At 46.2% G+C, this 21,394-nt stretch overlaps 1 protein-coding gene across 8 annotated transcripts in view; it reads left to right on the plus strand.

Moving 5' to 3' along the window:
• SAMD4A (sterile alpha motif domain containing 4A) overlaps positions 1-21,394 on the plus strand; it is a 210,715-nt gene that overhangs the window by 170,268 nt on the left and 19,053 nt on the right. For 7 of the 8 annotated variants that reach the window (XM_060617285.3, XM_060617280.3, XM_060617283.3 and 4 more), the window contains 5 exons: positions 2,166-2,275; positions 4,474-4,560; positions 12,040-12,373; positions 14,868-14,953; positions 20,147-20,265. In XM_060617285.3, coding sequence (XP_060473268.2) covers positions 2,166-2,275; positions 4,474-4,560; positions 12,040-12,373; positions 14,868-14,953; positions 20,147-20,265 — 736 coding nt within the window. Of the gene's footprint in view, positions 1-2,165; positions 2,276-4,473; positions 4,561-6,773; positions 6,880-12,039; positions 12,374-14,867; positions 14,954-20,146; positions 20,266-21,394 lie in introns of those variants that run through there. The other variant, XM_060617288.3, reaches the window with a different exon arrangement.

The following is a 21,394-nucleotide window of genomic DNA, read 5'->3' on the forward strand; positions in this document are numbered from 1 at the left end:
GGCAGGCCCTTCCAGCCCTCTAATAGAAATTCTAGTTGTCAGATATTTTGTGGAAAGGAACTAGTATTGATTGGAGTATTAGTCTTGACAAGCCCAGACTTGCATCCCGCTCTCCCCAACTCTTAAAACCCTACATTGTCCTCTTGGCATATAAAATACCCAGTTTTTAACATGATTTAGTAGCTGAGGACTCTGTTTTATCATTGGTGGATTTTGCATGATTCAACTGTAGGGCACCCAGTGAAAATCTGGCCCATGAGATGCTCTGTAATCTCTGCAACAGATTTTGCCCAAGTGTGCCTTGGGGTTACCCGGACTTCCCTGAATCATGATCAGTGAGTTTTCTGAGCAGCAACTTGGGGCTTTTCAAAGTAGCAAACATGAATCCTGGTGCCAAAGTTGTTAACAAGTTATTGGCCCAAGAGCCAGAGCTGTTGTTATTTGCCTGGTCACTCTGCAGACGTATTAGCATTGTTTCAGCAACAACAAGACATGATGGAGAATAAAGTCTGGTAAAACAGGTCCAGGATGTCGCAGGAAGGACAGCACCGGAGTCCGAGCTGGCAGGGTCTGGACTCTACCGAACTACAGTTTGAGTCGAGGAGGATGTTAGGGGTCCGTACTATGTGCCTGGGGAAGCCTTGTCTCTGTGGTTACTGATGATCCCAGAGGGACCCTCTGCTTGTCACTGTAGAATGAAGGGCCTCCAAGCACAAAATCAAGCCTGTTTTTGTTCCCCCAGGGGGCCTGAAATCAGGGCCTGATTTCAGAGGAGGCCAGGTTTCTTTAATCAATCCCAGTTAACTACTTTAAAAATTGAAAATTGGAAGGTTCCCACTTACTCTGGAGTGTTTGTCAGTGCCTCAGAATAAAGCACGTGGAAATAGACAGTATATCGTAATTAACATGGTTAGTAATGGGTAACACTTTATAGGAAACATGAATAACATTTACCCAGTGCATCAACATTTCTAAGTACTTTGCAGTCATTGTTTACCCAGCCCTAGCACTAACGGGCTGTTTGGCCCTCATCTCACGAGAAGTTGATATGACATAGGAAAAAGCTAGGAATTGGGAGGCCTGGTTCTAGTCCCCAGTTCACCACATACTCCATAAACTAGACTTAATGACTTAATTTTGCCATCTGTAAAATGAGCAAGGAGTGGAGGAAGCTGATTCTAGAGATTTCTCAAAGATCCCAGCAGCGCAGAAATGCTAAAGAGCATGCACAAGGGCTTTGCTTTGGTTGTACTTAGCAACAAGGTGATAACTCTCATGAATTCTGATACTATTTCTATTAATTTTCCCAACTTGAGAATCCCAGATTTGGACTTATTTCAGATCTGCTTTGGAATTTCTATTATCCTATGGTCTAAGCAATCCCTGGGTCCTTCCAGTCTTGGTACATTTGTCGTCAATATTCAAGCAAAAGGTCAGAGACACATCCAGATACATTCCATAACTTGGAGAAGTGGTCAGCGGACACACACACACACACACACACACACACACACACACACACAAGTGATAGTTTGGAGTCTAGGATGCCCTTATTCCCACTGGGGCACAGGAAGGCAGAAGAAGGATTAGGCTAAGAATGACAGCAACCCCACCCGTGGGTCCTACAGTTGCCTGGTTTACCTATCACTGTGGAAGCAGAGGAAGCAGCATGTGGAGAGCTACACTGAACCTAGAAAGAAGTTTTCTTTGAGATGAAGACTCATCATGCGTAGTTTTAACATTCTAAGTCAGTTCTCTCCAAATCAAGGTGTTCCTTGCCATAGTTTTGGTCATGAATCCCTCTGAGAATCTTATGGAAACTATGGATGATTTCTGCCCAGAAAAGTAAACATATTTACAAATTGGGATATAATTTTAGGGAATTCCTATATGCTCTGAAGCCCACGGACCCCAAGTTAGCCACCCCTAGTCTAAAGTAGTATAAGGGAGCCCAACAGCAGGAATATCAGGGCTAGACCAAGATTTCAAAGTCCAGAATTTGCTGCCAAAATTGAATTGAACAAGTAGTAACATAAAGGGTTTTTTTTTCTTTTTTTCCCTCTGACCATCACCCTCCTTTCCTTTCTCTATTCCCATATCTTTTGTCATCTCTTCTCGTTCCCTTTCAATTTCTCTCCCCATCTCTTGCACATCTTGCACCACAGATGTTCCAGCCTGGTTAAAAAGCCTCCGCCTGCACAAGTACGCTGCTCTTTTCTCCCAGATGACCTATGAGGAAATGATGGCCCTTACTGAGTGCCAGCTGGAGGCTCAGGTATGTGCTTCAAGGGACCATCCTCTGAGAAGGTGCCCCAGGTGGAACCTGAAGTTGAAGCCCAAGATATACCTTGTTTGGACCCATACCTATTCCCACCTAGTAGCTTGCCTTATTCTAGGAACTGTCAGGTGCTGGCCAGCATTGCATGGTGAGTAAGGCTGGGTTCTTGCCTTCGGGGTCCAGTAGGAGATGGAGACCAGCAGGTAACTCTAAGGCAAATGAGGCTTAGTGAGAAAGAGTATGTTGAAAAAGGTATGACCTAGGTGCACGCTCTACATTCAAGGTGCCAGGGAGGAATCAGTAGAGTGGCCTAGAAGTAACATTTGACCAAAGCCTCAAAGAGTCTGTGTCCCTGCTTTTGCTTTCCTTGCCCCATCTCTCCATCTGGCCAACTAGGGTTTGTTTGGACAATGACAGATTGGTTGTCTGTTGTCCAGTCTGGTTTTCAAATCAGCTAACTTCTAGTAGTTAGTGAGTCGAAGCACCAGATCATGCCTCAGACCTTCCCCAACGTTTTTCTAAAAGCATGTTCAGATTGGACTCAGCTGAGATTGGAGTAAGTTGTGCAAAATCCTTTTTCTTCTAACTACCTTGAATAACATGGGATAGTCACAGAGAATGAGATTACCCCAGGTCTCAGATTTCATTTCCCTATGTGTGCCCATAAAAGGACAATGTTCTCCCTTCCTTCTAAGGCATCTTTCCCCAAGTGTGGATGCCAAAGGCTAGGCCAGTCGACAGACCCCCCTCAAAACTAAGCATGCTTCGTACCATGCTGTGCTCGAGTAAATAAATCTGAGCAATGTCTTTGTTTCCCTTGGTTAAAATGCCATTTGCATGTTTGTAATGGACCTCAGTTTTCCTTCGAGCAATGATTTAAAAGAATTAATGGTCTGAATAAGCTAACAGTATTTCCCTTGCAGGAAGAGGAGATTGTACCATTTGGGGCAGGACTGCTCTGGAAGCATACCTCCCAGCACATGCTGGTTTCCCATTGCATATTCAGTACCCTCAGTTAACCTCTGCAGGCCTGGCTGAATACCAGTATTGAGATGCAAGACAAAGCCCAAAGTCACTGCACATTCTCAGAGAATGAAAGGCACTAATTTCAACTTCCTAACACTTCTCCCGCTGCTTTTTACATCTTGATTGCTCCTTGAGATCCCAGGGATTGATGAGAGCGACCTCTAACAGCATTTTTTTGTGTTTGGGTCAGAGTTGAGGGGAAAAAAAAAATCTAAGTCCTCAGTTATTGACTTGAGAAAACAAACAAACAAACAAACCAAACGAACAAACAAACAAGAAATAATTGACAGAGAGGGCCAAGCCAGAGGCCAGCACAAATTTTTCAGAGTAATTTAATTCACTTGAACCCAAAGTCAAGGTAAACAAATCTGCCCCCTAACACTTTATCCTAGAGAGTGAGTTCAGTTGTCACTTGAGTGTTAATACCTCTGAAGGAGAGGCGTCTGGTGTTCCCATCTTTTCCTTCTTTAAGAGGAATCCTATGACTAGTTGCAAGAAGTCACCAGAAGTCTGTAGTAGAGACCTGATTTAAGAAAGGACCTGCTTGGAAATGTGTAGTATCTGTAGTCAACAAGGGTTTAAATAAATCCGTAGGCTCAGCATTGCACACAGTTAAGACAAAATCCACAGTCCTAACTGTGAATCCTAATCATTTAGCTGAAGTGATGACTGGAGACCAAAGATGACCTGAAAACTGCCAAAAATTGCCCTGGTTGTAGGACACGTGGTAGAATTGCACCAGCCTTCACATATTCTTGAGATGGAAAACCTAGGAAAGGGTTGAGAAAACAATGAAGATCTGTATGGGATGGAGACCTTCAGGCAAACTGAGGGACTGACATGGCAAAATATGGAGAAGAGGGTGTATGACTTTAAAATGATCCTTTAAGACTGTGAAGACATTTCATGCTGGGTGGGTAATTGGCTGTTCTAGCTCCCTCTCTCTTCTCCTAAAGGTCACAACCAAAGGACACGGGCAAATGTGTAGCCAGATGTAGTTAAAATATTTAGTAAGGAGAGGTTTATGACAATGAGTACTGAAGAGAGAGACAAATGGATATTTACTGGTCTGCAAATGTAGGAACCAAGAAGACAGTAAATAGCCTCCAAGAGTCTTTAAACTGGTTCTTAAAAATATATCTTTAAATATAACTTTTATTTAATTACAGAATGTTACCAAAGGTGCAAGACACAAAATTGTCATCAGTATTCAGAAGCTCAAAGAAAGACAAAACCTCCTGAAGTCTTTGGAAAGGGTAAGTTATCACCAGGTGAAGGCACATCTCCACCTTTATCACGGGAAGATTCTCAGTCGAAAGTGTCACTGGCAGACCTTTTATAGAGTGTATCACCTTGTTTCCCTACCAGAGGCAGAAAAACATGAAAGGATTTTCAAGTGAACTATCCTGGTTCCCCAAGCTTCTGGGTAACCTGACTGCTGAAATGTACTTATTCCCTGGGTCGAGGCAGCCTGTGACCGGCCATCCCAGTAAACTCCAGGTTCAATAGAGGGAATGAAAATCATTTGGCTGATAAGCACCTATCAGCTGCTACTGTCCCTTTTCGTTTGTTGCCTAAACAAGTTCTCTTCCTATCTTTGTATCCGGACATCACCCTGGTAATGATATTTTTAGGACGTGGTGGCTTTATGATTTCATCTGAGGTGCAGAGGAGAGCAGGCCTGTTCCTGGGCTGCCCTCTGCCCCAAGTTGGGATTCTTGTGCATAGCTGTTGGGAGGTGGTTGGGACTGGTGGGTGGAAAGTTCTGTAGGGATGTGCTACCTGCGGAGCCTGAGTGGTGAGGTCCTCTAGTGTGTCCAGGGTGACTTTGGAAGGAAACAAAGTATTGAGGGAGGTAGGGCTAATGCAAGTTTTGTAAGAACATAAACGTTTTAATGCAGTGAGAGGTTTTTTTTTTAACTTATAAAAATAGGGGCGCCTGGCTGGCTCAGTCAGAAGAGCATATGAGTCTTCATCTCAGGGTCATGAGTTCGAGCCCCGCATTGGGTGTAGAGGTCACTTAAATAAATAAAACTTAAAAAAAAAATTTTTTAAAAAGATGTGTGTATATAATTTTATATACAACATATAAAGTTATATTTAATGCATATCACATAAAATATAAAGTATATGTATAGAATAAGCATATATAACTTTATAAGGAAAAGGGCTTTAAAGCCATGGGATAGATATAGAGGCTAGTCACATGCCCATCTGTGATGAAAGGTCTGCCCCTAATTAAAGTAAATCACAAATGACACGTGACCTATCCAACTGAACCCGAGGTTATTGTTGTTCTTAATTTTATGATAACTCCTTTACCAAGCAGTTTGTCTAACAGTGATTATTGCCATCTTTAATATAAGAAACCATTCTCTTTTGGGGACCATTCAAAAGGCCAATTTTCTCCTTATCTGTTAGAAAGCACAGAAAGCTTTCTGCATAATGACTAGCTTGCTAAGTATTACGGTGAAAGGGTGACTGTCCCCCCACCCCACCCAACCCCCACCCCTTACCTCCAGAGCATCCTTTAGGAACTCACAGGAACTCTGCACTGAGGAAATGCACCCACCTGAAAGACGAGATGCAACTGCTGTTTGCTCTACTCCCCGTAGCCTTGGGCCATATCAGTGTGTGGACACACGAGGGCACAGGGTGGCACAGGTGGCCTTGATATGCCACAGACTTTCTATCTGGCCTTTGATGAGTCCGTGCCATTTCACACCTAGGATACTAGTGATTCCACAAAAATACTTTCTGCCTGGTTCACTGGAATGGGAATTTTTTTAAGTTTATTTTTATTTATTTTGAGAGAGAAGCAGAGTACAAGCAGGGGAGGGGCGGAGAGAGACAGGGAGAGAGAGAATCCCAAGCAGGCTCTGCACTGTCAGCACAGAGCCTGATGTGGGGCTCAAACTCATGAACCGTGACATCATCATGACCTGAGCCTAAATCAAGAGTCAGATGCTCAAGTGACTGAGCCACTTAGGTGCCTGGAATGGGAATTGATAAAAAGATGACAAATTTCATACAAAGTCTGAGAGCAGCTAATGATCAAGAGAAGAGCAGTAATGAGTTTATTTCGACGTCCCTGAGGAGGAAAGCTTGTGCGTCTAGGAGACCAGCACGTTCAGCTTGCTTCAGAACACCTGAGTACAGACACTTGTGTGCTTGTCCCTTCAGGAGCTCATGACCTGGGGTTGGGGGTCCTCAGCATCCACTGGGGACTCAGCCCCTTGGCTCGCTCCTCTGGGACCCAAGGCTCTCCTGCTCTTTGAGGGAGGGAGTCATCCCTAATGTGTTACCACTTAGGCCACCAGCAGCAAACTCCATCAGCCCTTTCTCTCGTGCTCCCACACGTCCTAAGCTGGTTATGCTGTTGAAAATGCTATCATCAGGCCTTTGCTTGCCTACAGCATTCTTACCTCACACAGAACCTGGGGCCCCGCCCAGGGCTAGTTCATAATCAGTGGTTGCTGCAGATAAGCTCGATGTCCAGAGCCCTTCCACTCAGCCTGAACACTTACTAAGCAGCTGCCTTGGACTACATTTACCCCATCCACTGGAGGCTACCCGTGAGTAACACAGTAATATGTGGCTCCTGCCTTTGGGGAGCACGAGATGCACACTGTGACACAGACATGTCACACAGACACAGCCGGTGCTCTCAAATCCCTTGTGATCAGTGTCATCACCGAGGCAGGTGGGGGAATCTTCCTGGGATGAAGCACAGCACTCTGCAGTGGTGACGAAGAGGGAAACCTCGGAGGGGCCGACACTGGCTGGAAGACTCGTTAGGAACCTACAGCCAGACTTGGTGCACCCTGGAGCTAAGGCAGGGCCTGCGAGGGTGGAGAGGGATAAGAGAGGTCGTTTAGCAGAAGTCCAGGCAGTGGCCTGGGTGCCGTGCCATTTGGGAATAGCAGATATAGGAGGAGTTGCCAGGTTTGGAGAAGTGGAGTTGAGTTCAGTTGGCCAGATTGAGTCTGAGGTGCCTTTGGGACACCCAGGCAGAAAAGGCAAATTAGCGGCCAGAAGAACAAGGCTAGAGTCACAAGGCCTTGAAAGACTCATCTGTGGGTCATCTGTGCATAATGGCAGTTGACTCCTCCAGAAATGTGTGCCAAGTGGAAGAGCTGAGGACAGACCCCAAGAAGCACCATCCAGAAGATATGGAGGGACTGAACAGTGACAGGCTGAGCCCACCCAGGGGATCAGAGAAGCATTTGAAGGAGCAAATCCCATCAGGTGCTGTGGATGTGTCCCCTACAGTGAGGACTGAACACTGCCCCCTGGAACTGGCTGCCAGCAGGTCACTGGTGGCCATGATGAGAAGGGATACAAGGAGAAAGGAGGGATAGAAGCAGAAACTCAGGAACCCAGAAGTGTGAATGGGTGTTGAGGCCATGGGGTAAGGAAGTACAGACTTCTCAAGATGTTTGGTGGAAAAGGAAAAGGAAAGATTAGAATGTTGCTGGGCAAACTTTTCAACATTGATCTTTAATAACGAAAATGTTTCACATGCTTTTATTCACTGTCCTGTTTCAACTAATTCCCAAACTATGAAGCTAAACTATTCCCTGGGAACCTGGCACAGAGAAAGGACGGACACACACACACACACACACAATGTTCCCACAGCTCCCTGTTCTGGCTGCATGCTCACACTGTATGGGCCCCAGAAACTGTAAGCATCTCAGGGCAAGGATTCTATTGTATTTGTTTCTAGGTCCCTGATGCTTCACAGTGCTTAGCTCCTGGTTGGGCCCAGCTGGAGTGTGGTGAATGAAAGGTGGCAGGGGAGTAGATTTAAGTAGGTGCAGGAGTGCTATCTACTGTACAAGAGGTCCAGGTCTGCTCACACTGGGGGAAGGATGGGACCATGGTCAGTGTGTGTCAAGACACTGGCTGCCCAAGTTCTGTCTTCCAGACGATTTGCCCCTTGCTGCTGTCACGTGCCCTGAGAAAGGTTTCAAACCAGTCTTCCTCTAAGACCTAAGAAAGTCAGGTGAGGGGTTGGCAAGTAGCTTCCTGTCCTGTGCATGGGCCCTGAGCTGTGCCACCAGAGCTGACTGCTGGCATTGGTGGGCCGGCCTTCGTGGAGGCCTCTGCCTCGAGCTCCCTCTGCCATGAGCTCCTCGGCTAGGCACATTAGCGAACGGACAGCTTCATTTTGCCTCTTTGTGTTTATAATGTAGGAGTATATTTATGGCCTGAAGGATCAGTAGAGACTTGGGTTGGTTCCCTATTTTTGTCAACATGGAGAATTAATTCCCACAGCTAGTTGGAGGACACTGGATTGGGTCCCACTTGGGCCATTTTCTAGCTTCCTTCTCAACTTGGGCACTCAGTGTTGAGTTCTAGAATTGATTTCTGAAGAGTCAGATATGTAACCCTACAAAGGCTGGCGTAAGGGGCATTGTTAACTTGTTAGCCGAGTGTTTTCTTTGAGACAGTGGCTTCAAGTCTATGGGGGAAGACAAAACAAAAAAAACTCTGCATGATTCCTGATAAGTTATATTTGACAGAAAGTGTCCATCATTATTCATTAGGTTTATGGCTTCCTTTTTGGTGTGGTTGTCTCCAGTGGAGTAGGGTAAGATTTGAACTTGGGGCAAGTGTATGTTTCCTGTTCCAAAGAGTTCAGCTATTAGCATAATCAAAATCCCCTTCCTCCATCACTGAGTAACTACAGAAGCCTTTTTGCATGTGACAAGAGCCAAGTGAGGGTTGTTTGGTGGCAGTTGACACAATGTCATGAGCATGCATTTGCTCACCTCAGTGTTAGCTGTCACGTGGGATGGCATGGCAGGGATGCATGTGATCTCCCAAATAGGCCAGCCAGCTCTGCCTACTCAGCTCCCACTCAGTGAGGAAGCTTCATCCCTCCTCTCTCCTTCTGCTTCCCCCCTCCCCCCCAACCCCCAGTCAGGGGCTGGACAAGATCAGGAGCCCCCACATCCCAGGTACCAGTTAGGCAGTTGGCAGGAAGTGAAGGACCTAGAGGCAGGGATCCCCCCCACCCTAGCTGGCACATAGTTGGATCAGTAAAGGCCATAGGTGCTCTCCTGGCATGGGTCAGCTAGCTTGCCTCATATGCCCTGCCCTGATAGATCACCAAGTCCAAAATCGACTGACCAGTCACGTGACTCCATCTAGACTCTGGAAAAGACTGGTCCAGTCTGGGCAGCAGGAAAACTGGGAATGACTCCTGCCTCAGGTTTGCTGGCGTAGGCAGCAAGCTAGTCTTCCCCACGCCATGTCTGCCCGGTTTAGAAGGAAGGCCGTAGACTCTCAAGCTCTCCTCTTTAAAAGAAAAATGGACGCTCTCCTCTAAAACAGGCTGGACAGTGGCCCTGGCCAGGACTGAAACAATGCTGATGGCTACTTAGCATTTCACTTTACTCAATGACCCTGGGTGCCAACTAGGCTAAGTTTCTGCTTCCAACCTCCTGAGCAAAGCAGGTTCCCGCCAATGGTGGGGCTGGGCTATTGGTGTTTTGCTGCCCTGAACTGAAACGTGCCTATTCAAGGCTGCCGTCCTCCAGTTTCCTTTTTCTAATCAATTGATAGGAAGCCCAATGTGCTATCGATTGATCGGAAAGTCTGGGTGTAGAGGTGATCGTGTTCCATGGGCTTGTGTTCCTGGATACCATCAAGCAGTTTTTCTTAGAGGAACCCAGGAATGGACTGGTACTCATGCTTCAGGCTTTTGAAATGATGTCTTTGCCATTCTGTGCTCTCAGGAGAGTAAATACTTCATTAGTAATCAGGGCCTTGATTGTCAGTGTCCTTCCTGGGTCCCAAGGAGAGGTCTGTTGCAAAAGCACTTGGGCAGCACTGGGGCAGAGGGCCGGACCGCTCTCCATGCCAAAAATGATTCCCAGGCCCTGACACCCAGCCACAAGCATCAGAGCCTGTCCTGTGCCTCTGTGAGGATCTGGCACGTAGATAAATGTCGACCAGAATCAGCGCTCACTCTTTTTCCTAATAAATAACCACCAGTATATCAAACTGTATGTGCAGAAGGCCCCAATTTTATTATACAACATATAAAACCATTTATATTATGTACAAGTTTAGTTGATCCTTAAACAACATGGGGCACTGACTCCTCCCCTGTGCAGCTGAAAATCCATGTGTAACTTCTGACTCCCCAAAAACTGAACTACTAATAGCCTACTGTTGACTGGAAGCCTTACTGAAGATATATTGTACGCTATATATGTTATATTCTGTATTCCTATAATAAAGTCAGCTACAGAATAGAAAATGCTAAGAAAATCATCAGTAAATTCTCAACACTGTGCTGTATTTATCGGAAAAATCCGCATGTAAGTGGACACACACAGTTCAAACTCATGTTGTTCAAGAGTCAACTGTATTGTATACACATATATTGTACATATTTCTCTCCAGGATGAAACTTCAACAACATGTCACTCCCTTGCTCAAAACTTCCCCTGATGTCTCTTCTCATTTAGAAAAACTCCCAGCTTCCTTGCCTCCATGCTCAGGCCCCAGTAGAAACCTCATTCCCCACCCTCTCCTCTCCCCATCCTGTTCCACCTCCTTGCTATTCCTCACACACCCTGGCATGCCCCCACCTCAGAGCCTCTGCCTTCACCATGCCCTCTGCATGGGGCACGCTTTCCCAGGGTCCTCATGCCCACATTCATTTGGGTTCCCAGTCCAACATCACCCCCTCAGACAGCCTCCCTTCACAGCCACCCTGGCCTGCACCCTAGCGCAGTATGTTCATCTCAGGGTGGGTTGTAAACTCCCCAAGGGAACCACAAAGACTCTTCCCCCCATAACCTCTTGCCTAGGACAGTGCCCAGTTCATCACAGCACTCGACACATACCTATTAACAAAGAAGCACATGACATGGGAACCTGACCCTGACCTGCAGCTTTACAGATATTAACATCCTCACAACCACCCATTGAGGCAGATGTTATCTTTATTTTATACACAGAAATAGGTACAGGGAGGTTAAGTTGTTTACCCAAGGTCATACAGTAGTGTCAGAATTTGAACCCCAGCATCTGTCCTAGAGTCTGTATTCTTTGAAATTTTACTTGTTTTGAGAGAGAGGGAGAGAGCCAGCAGGGGAGGGGCAGAGAGAGAGAGAGAGAGAGAGAATCCCTAGCAGTCTCTGCACCGTTAGGGCAGAGCCCAAGGTGGGGCTCGATCCCAAACACCATGAGATCATGATCTGAGTGAGATCAGACACTTAACGGACTGAGCCATCCAGGCACCCTCCTAGAGTCTGTATTCTTAACCACTGCCCTGTGGTGCCTGTGTCATGGGCTGAGGGTGTGAACGAGCAGGTCCCTTCATCCTACACAGGACAGGAAGTTACCACATGACCCAGCTTTATTATACAGCTTCTAAAGTGTGTGCATGTAAAATATATAAATGCTTTTTATAGAAATTCACTGAGGAAGCCAGGGAAGGAAATATACAAAATCGTTTTAGTGATCACCTCTAGATGGTGAGATTTTCAGGTGATGTATATTTTCCTCACTATGCATATCTGTATTTTGCCAAGTTTTCTACTGGGCTAATAATAGAATGATAAAATGGCTGCATTTCCGAAGACTGTTGGGATGAAGGGGCCAGCAGCTGTGAGTCCCGCCTGGGAATAGCTCCGGGCAGGGGGAGGGAGACGTCAAGGTGGGCCACCCCCAGTGCTGACCCTAACCAAAGTCTTCTCCCTCTGGCCGTCCAGGACATCATCGAAGGGGGCAACCTGCGCATCCCGCTCCAGGAGCTGCACCAGATGATCCTGACTCCCATCAAGGCCTACAGCTCCCCAAGCACCACCCCCGAGGCTTGCCGCCGGGAGCCCCAGGCCCCCCACCCGCCCTCACTGATGGGCCCTGAGGGCCAGACCCCTGACTGCAAAGACAGTGCCGCAGCCACTGGTGCCACAGCCACCGCCTCCGCTGGGGCCAGCGGTGGGCTCCAGCCACACCAGCTGAGTAGCTGTGATGGGGAGCTGGCCGTCGCCCCCCTGCCAGAGGGGGATCTCCCTGGGCAGTTCACACGTGTCATGGGGAAAGGTAGAGCCTGATTCTCCCACCTCCGCCATTGTTCTCTCAACACCACTAATCAGAACTCCTGGTTCCTGAGGAGCTTCCCCAGGGTGCTGGATAAACCTGTCAGGGTAGATGCCATTAGCCCATTTACAGATGAGGAGAGTGAGGCTCAAAGGTTGTCATTTGGAACTGAACTCCAATCTCTCTGACCCCCAGAGGCCTCTTCCTTAACCCTGTCTCCTTTTCTCTTCCACTCCCTCAAAGCTGGGCCCTCCTAGCAGAGTGAGTGCTCATTGGGCCTCTGGGCCTGCGGGCAGAAGGAAGTCAGCCCTTCCCTTAATACAGACTACTATTTGAAGGCACCATAGCCATGCTGTGTGCCTGTCTGTGGAGGGCAGACTGAATTCTCATGTGATTCTTTGGGTAGGAGCACTCTTTCTACCTCCCCCGTGCGTGGCACAGTGACTACGTGATTATCTTTGAAAGGTCCAGTGCTAGAATAATTTGCGCTTACACGGGGTGTCCCACAAGAAAGTGTGATTATTTTAAAAACGCAATGAATGCCAGTACTTTTCCTTTGGGAAGAAGAAACAATTTTTTTTCTTTATTGTCCAATATTTCAGATCATTTTATTTTATTTTATTTTTAATTTTTTTAAACATTTATTTATTTTTGAGACAGAGAGAGACAGAGCATGAACAGGGGAGGGTCAGAGAAAGAGGGAGACACAGAATCTGAAACAGACTCCAGGCTCTGAGCTGTCCGCCCAGAGCCCGACGCGGGGCTCGAACTCACGGACTGAGATCATGACCTGAGCCGAAGTCGGCCGCTTAACCGACTGAGTCACCCAGGCGCCCCCAGATCATTTTAAAGAAACCAAGTTTTTACCAAAAGAAATGGACACCTGAGTCTTAGAGGTGCAGTGAGAAACTTCCCATGTGCCCACATCCTAAAAAAAAAAAAAAAGACTTACCTCCATAGGAATCTGGTTCAGAGGAGACTTGTATCATCCCTTTGAGCTGAGATGGCCAGGGTGGGTCCCTGGTCTCCTCCCACTCACCTCCTAGCTCTCTCTACCTCCCAACCTCCCACCCCCGATGGGGGCTCTTCACAGTGTGGGATTAGAACAGATGACCCCCTGGGTAAAGATACATGTGGGAGTGGATACCTGAGTGTAACCCCTGGTGGGCTCGGAGACCCGAACTTCTCTGGCATGGCTACTTGTTACCGTTTAGCTACTTTCAAATAAATTATAAATCCATGCTCAACATAAAAAATGAAAACTAAACAAAATGATGCAAAGTGAAAAATAACCTGTCCCCCAAGCCCTGCCATCTTCCTCTGCAGAGGTGACTGCTATAAACAGGTTTAGAATATCCCTTCAGGAACTTTGTACTAATCGTATACAAGCACATGAGAATCCTTTTCACACACAAACAGGTGTTGTTTATACATTTTTCTGCAGCTAGTTTTTCCTACATTATATACTTTTAGTATTTCTATCCATACGATATCACCACCCTATTCTTTTTTAAACGTTGCATACTGTTCCGCTATATGCAAAAAGTATAATTTAACAGGACCCCAGTTAATGGACACTGAGGTGGTTTTCAAGTTTTTGTTATTACAAACAATGCTGTACTGAAAATCTGTGTGCAAAGACATGATATAAGAGGGATTCTGTGACACACTGGTTATTCAGGATTAGGAAGAGAAAGGAATCATTATGCCCAGGTTTCAGGCTTGGTCTACTTGAGTGCAAGGCATTTTCACTTCTGACATCTTTTGTCCAACCACCTCTACCGCAGCCTTCTAAACACCCCCATCAAAATCAGAGCATCACCGCCTCTAGGATGAGATTAGAATGGGCTATGATATCGGGGTCATGAGAATCCCAGTGGGGGTGTGCACTCTACTTGCTGACTGACTCTGCTCGGTCTTATTGCTTCAGTTTCTTGAGTGTGTAGGTGAACTTGTGTGTGTATAAAGGTGTGTTACCACTTTGAGAAAACAACCCTCCAATGACGGAGTAGCGGGCTCCTGCCCATGTGTGTGCCCACACACCTCATGTCCTAAAAGATGTGCCAGACTCATTCCTCCAAATGAGGCGCACAGTTCATTCATCAAATGATGAAGACTGCTTTCTGAGAACGTTGATGGTCTCTGATGCCTTTGAACTCTCTTCTCCAAAGGAGCCTCTTTCAAAGATAGAGCTCAGGACACGGCTGCATTCTTCTCCCAGAGTGTCTCAGGCTGGATTGCAGAAGGCTTAATATAGAATGGTATGCCTGGAATTAAGCGAAGGGGCTTCTCAAAGCGAGGGCTCCTGTGGTGACCAAGCCTTTGACTTCAGTGGAATGAGGAGCCTCCTGGCCTTTTTTGTGAACCTTACGTAAAGCCACAGGCACACATACCTCTCAAAATATTGGTCCTGAAAGGAAATCAGAGACAGATCTCCGAGGTTAGAATGGGTATGCATGTTTCTAATTCATCTTTTCTATTTTTTTTTCATTCACAGTGTGCACACAGCTCTTGGTCTCCAGACCTGATGAGGAAAATATAAGTTCCTATTTACAGCTCATAGACAAGTGTCTAATTCATGAGGTGAGTAGTAATGGATTTCACAAAACTGTTTTTCTCATTGCTTAGAAATGGTTCTCAGAGTTTCTGTGATGTGATCACTTGGGTCTCCCAACAACTTGTTTTTGAAGGGTAGACAGGCATTAATCATAGCCTGGGCAGAACCCAGCTATGGTGGCTTCAAACCTAAGCACAGCCTGTATGTGACTTTGGTGTCGAGATTCATCTAGACTGAGCTCTGATGTAAGGGTGAGCGCCTGAGAGAAACTTCTGGCTCTGGAAGAATACCTGAGTGACCGAGCCTGAGGTGGTTAACACTCAACCCTGCCACCTAGTTTTGGCGTTTTCAAGTCCTTTTAAAATTTTGTGTTGAAACATTTTGTCTTTTGGCTCAGGGAAAGTTGAAGGAGGGTGAGAGAGTGTGCAAAAAAAAAAAAAAATCATGTGTTTGTGTGTGGTCTGATTTGTGATTTTTATAGGAATTGTGTTGAGCCACATGTCCTTTTGAAGGAGGACTGAGGCTGGCTGGAGGTGTTCCCATTAGACTCAGTGCAAGTGCAATCTTCCTGATGGAGCAGACCGGGTCCTGGACACTGCTGGGCCGGAGGAGCCACCTGCCCTGGCAGTTGCCCTGAGACCCATGTGGAGACAGGGGATTGTGTCTCGGACCCAAGACTCCAGTAGCTTCTTGGGAGCACCCCCTCAAAGAGTCATAGAGATAAGAGTCACAGTGTAGGCTTTGGAAAAACTTAGCACTGAGGTCTTTCTTTGGGACTTTAAGGTTAGAATAAGATGGCAAAGGCCCCCAAGTCTCCTCACCTTTGCCAGGTTAGCAGCCAGAGCCCCAGAAGTGCAGTGGGCCCCAGTGAAGGGAGACACCCGGCACAGAGGTCTGTCCCCCTTACCCACTGCCCCACTCACACTGCCCTCACCCTGCCAGCTGCCACACAGGCCCATCTGTCAAAGGCCGGCTCCCTGGGCCCCCACCCCCCCTCACGTGCAGGTTATGGTCTCCTTCTGGGTTTCCTTCCCAGCTACTGACCCACAGTGTCCCCTAAACTCTCCTTTTTGCTATTTCCTTTCAGCAGCGCAAATTCTTGTGTCCCTCTCCGCAATCCCCAACTCACTCTTTGCTATGTGCAGTCCTGACACCCTACTTGTTTTGACCAACAAAAAGCAACAGGAAGAAAAGAAGGCAAGAACGTGTTGAAGAATTTTAGAACTCATTCATTCCACAGATCTTTATTAAGCACCCAGACCCCATCCCTGACTATGTAGCTTATGGTATGAGGGTAGCAGGGGAGACAAAAGGAAACCAGGTCATCACATACATGAGGATAAGGCTGTCCTGGCATCCTATGGAGCCCAGGTGAGGAGCGAGGCCACCAAATCCAGAACCGGAAATGGCTTTTCCTCAGAGGAACTGTCCCCAAGCTAGGTCTGAAAGGCAAGCTGGGGTCTTGGTGGTAAAGACTCACCTAAGTAGGTGGGAGCGCTCCAGGCAGAAAGAACAGCATTTGGAGAGTGCTGTGTCTTGGGGGGGGGGGGGGGGGGGTGGGGGGTGGGGGAGAGAGTATGTTTGGAGTGGGTTTGGGGGGGACTGATAAGGGGAGGATTTAAATTTATATAAAGGAACTAGAACCTTGCATCCTCTGCCATGCCCACACTCACACCAAACCTTCAGGATACTTGTAACCAAGTTACAAGTTACTTTCCATCTTGCCTCAAGTCTGCTGAGCCCGCAAGACAAAATAATGAGCCCTCCAGCTGCCTCCGTTGGACAGTGCACAAGCTTCCTAATTGGTCTCCACCAGCCCCAAAGCTGTGGCCTGATGCTTCTCACTTTCCTGCCACTGTGCATGCCCTCCTTGTGCAGCCTGGCTCTCTTTTCCATTTCCTTAGAATATTTAGCAAATGCCTAGTTTTTTTTTCTCCCTGCCTGCCCAAGTGATTAAATGCAAAGATGGCACCATGTGGACTCATCTGCTGGCAAGAGGCCTCGACTGCAGTAGAGGGACCTGTGGCTGGTGGGAGTCACAGGCAGAAAGGGGCTTATGCTATGTCTGCTCGCCTGAATTCATGTCCGGATGGAGAGGACTGTACTCTGCTTTGGGAGGGAAAATGCTGTGCAAGACCTTTTATTATTATTTTAGTTCAAGAAAGAGGAAACGTGTCTGAATAATTTTCCACAGGCTTGGGTTATTCTGTTGGGCAGAACACCTCCTCCCTGTGAGGCCCTGTCGAAGCATGCAGTCTCCATCCTGGCTGAGGTTTATACCTGGGCTCCACGAAACAAGACTCCCTTTCACAGCCCAAATGTGCTATTCCTTACCTGACTGGATAGGATGTTGACCGAACCTAGACACTTTCCTTCCTCCCGGGGACACAGGGACCAACTCCCTAGAGTAACAGAAGGGAGGACAGGAAAGTTCTGAGTTTCATTTCTGAGACTACTTTGCTGCATTATAATCCCTGGCTTCTTGCCTCCTCACCATCTCCAGGAGGTTCTGCAGAGAGGAGTTCTTGCCCCTTTTATGAGCCTTTTTTTAATCCCGCCACAAAAGCTGTGGGGCACACCCTAGCCATCTTCTTCCATACAGACTCATTGGTTCGGCCCTGATAGTGACACAGGACTCGGAAGTGGCTGACTCGCTATGTCAATCTGTACTATGGAGGTTCCTTCCCCTCCAGTACCTGAGGAAGCTGCTACCAGCCCAACCCAGAGCTGCCAGTGGAATGGCTGAGGTCATGTGTCAGCCATCCCAGTTGACAGTGGAGCTCCCATGATGGAGTGCTACTTTGCAGACACACACACACAGAGACCAGCTTCTGGAAATCGCTCATTGCCAGCCATGACCCAGCTCCTCTCTGTGCCTCCCAGCTGCAGCCTCCAGGACTGAGAAGTGGCCACCACACTCACTCAGCATGGCTAAGGGGCTTGATTCTATCTGCAACCCAGAACTAAATGAGCCTGGTGCCAGTGTTGAACGAATGAGCTGACCTCTCTGGGGCCAGGGGGTGGGATATAAACATTTCCACCTTCTTGGAAATGTCCTTGGAAGCACTTTGAATGCATGTCTGTAAAGTAAGCCATTTCCTCCTTTGTCACTTGGAAACTCAGGCCAGCTGTCCTTCAGGCTGGCCCTAGACCAGCTCGGTATTACAGTTTTGACAACTTGAAATCATTTGTTGGGGGCTAAAGGTGATTGCTAAATACCATATGTGACAAACATTCATACACCACCACCAAAGGGCTGGTTTGCACAACCAGAAAAACCCTGGCTAGAGTATCTATGAGCAGCAGTTATTGAACCATTACTAACAGTCAGGTATGTTCTAAGTATTCTAATTGCATTTCATGTGTTGTCTCATTTAATCCTTACGTCTTTTTGAGGGAGATATTATTATCCATGGTTTTTAGAAGGAACCGAGTCTCAGCTAAAGGAACTTGCATAAGGGTATGCAGGGATTCAAACCCTGTCCGTATCCATCCAGAGCCTTCCTCCAACCAACTGGGCTGGACTCTCCTCCCCAAGTCATCTTGATCAGTGCACCTGCATCCTGTGTTCTCAAACTTTGGCAGAATAAGCCAGTCAAAAGGAGAATCTATCCATCCCTTTATTAGTCTATCAGCGATGCTTGCCTTTCAAGTTTTCAGACATTCATGTATAGGTGGACACTCACCAAGCATTACCAACAAATGAGAAGGGACCACAGAGTAGAACCATGTCCTTACCTTGTAACCATGAGACCATCCTACCATGCACCTTAAGCAGTGTCTGCACCTCTTTAATGAGGCATGGAATCTCTGGGTTGGGTAGACCTCCTTTAGTGGATATCCTTAAATGTGTCTGGCTAAGGTCATCCAGCAGGAAGGGGTTTGCAAGTCAATAATTTTTTCGCAATATAACTAACATCTTTTTGCTTTTTTGTTCACATAGCTCCCCTGTGTTTAGGTCCTTAAAGATTAAATGTCATCTGGAGAAAATTAAGCTGTCATTTTTTTTCTCTGTTTAAGGAATCGGTTTCCTTTATGGAAAGTAGTCATATAGTCTGTTACTCTAAGTAATAGTTTATTGCTACTTAAAGGATTTTCTGTCTTATTGACAAAAGTACATGGGTATGTTATCTCCATCATTGTTACTGCTAATCAATCAAAGCTGATGGGTCTCCCACAGGGTGTGGGCCAATGTTCTAGTCTCCCGCCAGGGGATTTCTATATTGCATGTAGGGTCCTCAAACCATCTAGAATGCCAAATGTCCATGTTCCATCTGCAGCAGAACTACCAGGGCACCTGTTGCAAACATCACCTGGACTCCTCTCCAGATCTCTTATATCAGGCTCTAGGTATGTGGGAAGGGGTCTAGGTCTTCTTGAGGGATTCTAATATAATACAGATTTGAGTGTCTCTGCCTTGGGGACTCATAACCCCTATAAAGTCTTTCCCTGGACTTCAGCATACACAAAAGAAGGCGTAATACAGATGTCAGTGTGTTATGAAGCAGGCAAAACACCCCCTCAATGCCAATTTTACTAAAAAGGATTTGAGAAGGCATCAGATCTACCGATTTTCCTAAAATTTAGGTCAGGACTGGTGCACTGGGGTTTTTGTAGGGCACAGGATCCTTTAACTGGAGATTTCTCAGCAAAGCCCCATGCCCTATAAAACCCCCAGTGCACCTATCCTGACGTATAGTATAGTATAGTATAGTATAGTATAGTATAGTATAACATAGCAGAGACTATTCTTCCATTTTCTGAAACCCTGAAGACCACTCCAGGGTGACCACACACCATCAAGCAGATTGATTTTTGAAGTGGTTTAGCATTTCCATTGATTATGAACACATAGGGGGCCTGCAAAAGCCAGAGTATTCAACAGTCCATTTTGCAATTCATTCTTGGTTAATCTGTAGAGTCCAGAGTAGAGTCAGGAGGAAGGGGAAAGTGAGTATGGATCTGCCAGAAATGCAACCAAAAACAAGGGTTGTCAAAAGCTTAATGCATATACTTTACCAGGCACCTCCAATGTCAAATAACTTGAATTGTCGGTACAGGTGGCTCCCAAGTGAAACTGACTGCCATTTGGATCAGGTAGGGAGCAGGTGAAGAAAAGGCAACTGCCAGAGACTCCGATGTTCCCCCTATTAATTGCATGTTTCTCCCTCTAATGCCAGGCTGCGCCACCCATTAAAAAGTCCTGTTTGTTTTTGCAGGCATTTACAGAGACTCAGAAAAAAAGATTGTTGTCATGGAAACAGCAGGTGCAGAAGCTCTTTCGGTCTTTCCCTCGGAAAACCCTTCTAGACATATCAGGATATCGACAGCAAAGAAAGTATGTTGGGATTTTGTTCTTCTTAATGCACGGTGGTTCCCTGGTGTGTCACTGCCTGCCTGGGTTCCTGGGCAGGACTATGGCAGGCATCACCATTCCTTGTCCACAAGGATGCCCTGTGGGGAATTGGAGATCCCTTAAACAGATGGGGTTGGGAAAAGGCTATGGAGAGAAAGCATGCCCAGAAGAAGAACTGAACATGATCTTTTGTAACTCAATTTACATGATCAAAATGACGGTATTAGTCCAGAGGGGACGGGTATGATTTAATGAATGCCCACAAAACAACTGGTGGTTGATCCACAAGAGGGGGCCCTGAAAGGACAAAAATGGGTTCTATTAGCACCTTACAAGGTAGTGTCATTTTTTCTTCCTTCTAGCTGCAGACTAGCTAATTATAGTTGGTGGCAGGGTGAAGAGCCCAGTGCTGGTCTATTTTGGTCTGAGCTGCAATCTAAGAGTGGAGCAGTACCACTCTTGATTTTTCATAGTACTTCAGCTTCTTGGATGCAGTTAAAAATAAGCCTTGTTGTACTTTAGAACCCATTACCTTAATCTGGTTTTAAATTAAAGAATCCAATTGCATATTAAAGATGAATTACAGTGACAATCCAGGGGAAGAATCAAGGGGGGTGTGGGGTAAAGCCTTCAACAATGACAGGGAGTTGGGGGGAAACAAAAGACTGATATACAGACATCCTGAAAAATCAACTTTCTATTGTACATTTTTAAACATGAGCAGATAATTTTTTCACTTGTACCTAAAAAGTTCTGAATTCATTTCTTCGTGTATATAGAGAAGCTCTGTGTTGTTAAAAATTTTGGCATTTATTTGCATAAGTGTGCCTTAAAACATCACTATTTCACATTATTTAAGGGAGATAAGGATAGTTGGGATTTATGAAAACCTTTCATTAAAGATTAATGTAAAAATTGAAGTGTTATCATATTCTAGCATATATAACACCATTATTTATTAAACAAACATTTAGTACTATGTGCCAAGTGGTATCCAAGCATTTTAGGAATATTAATACATATAATCCTTGCAACAATCATATGAAGTACAGTTGCTATTATTAACTTCAATTTACAGAGGAGTCTGTAGGCAGTGGTATCCAGGATTTGG

This window comes from Panthera onca, chromosome B3 (genome assembly GCF_046562875.1).
Source record: "Panthera onca isolate mPanOnc1 chromosome B3, mPanOnc1 haplotype 2, whole genome shotgun sequence".
Lineage (NCBI taxonomy): Eukaryota > Metazoa > Chordata > Mammalia > Carnivora > Felidae > Panthera > Panthera onca.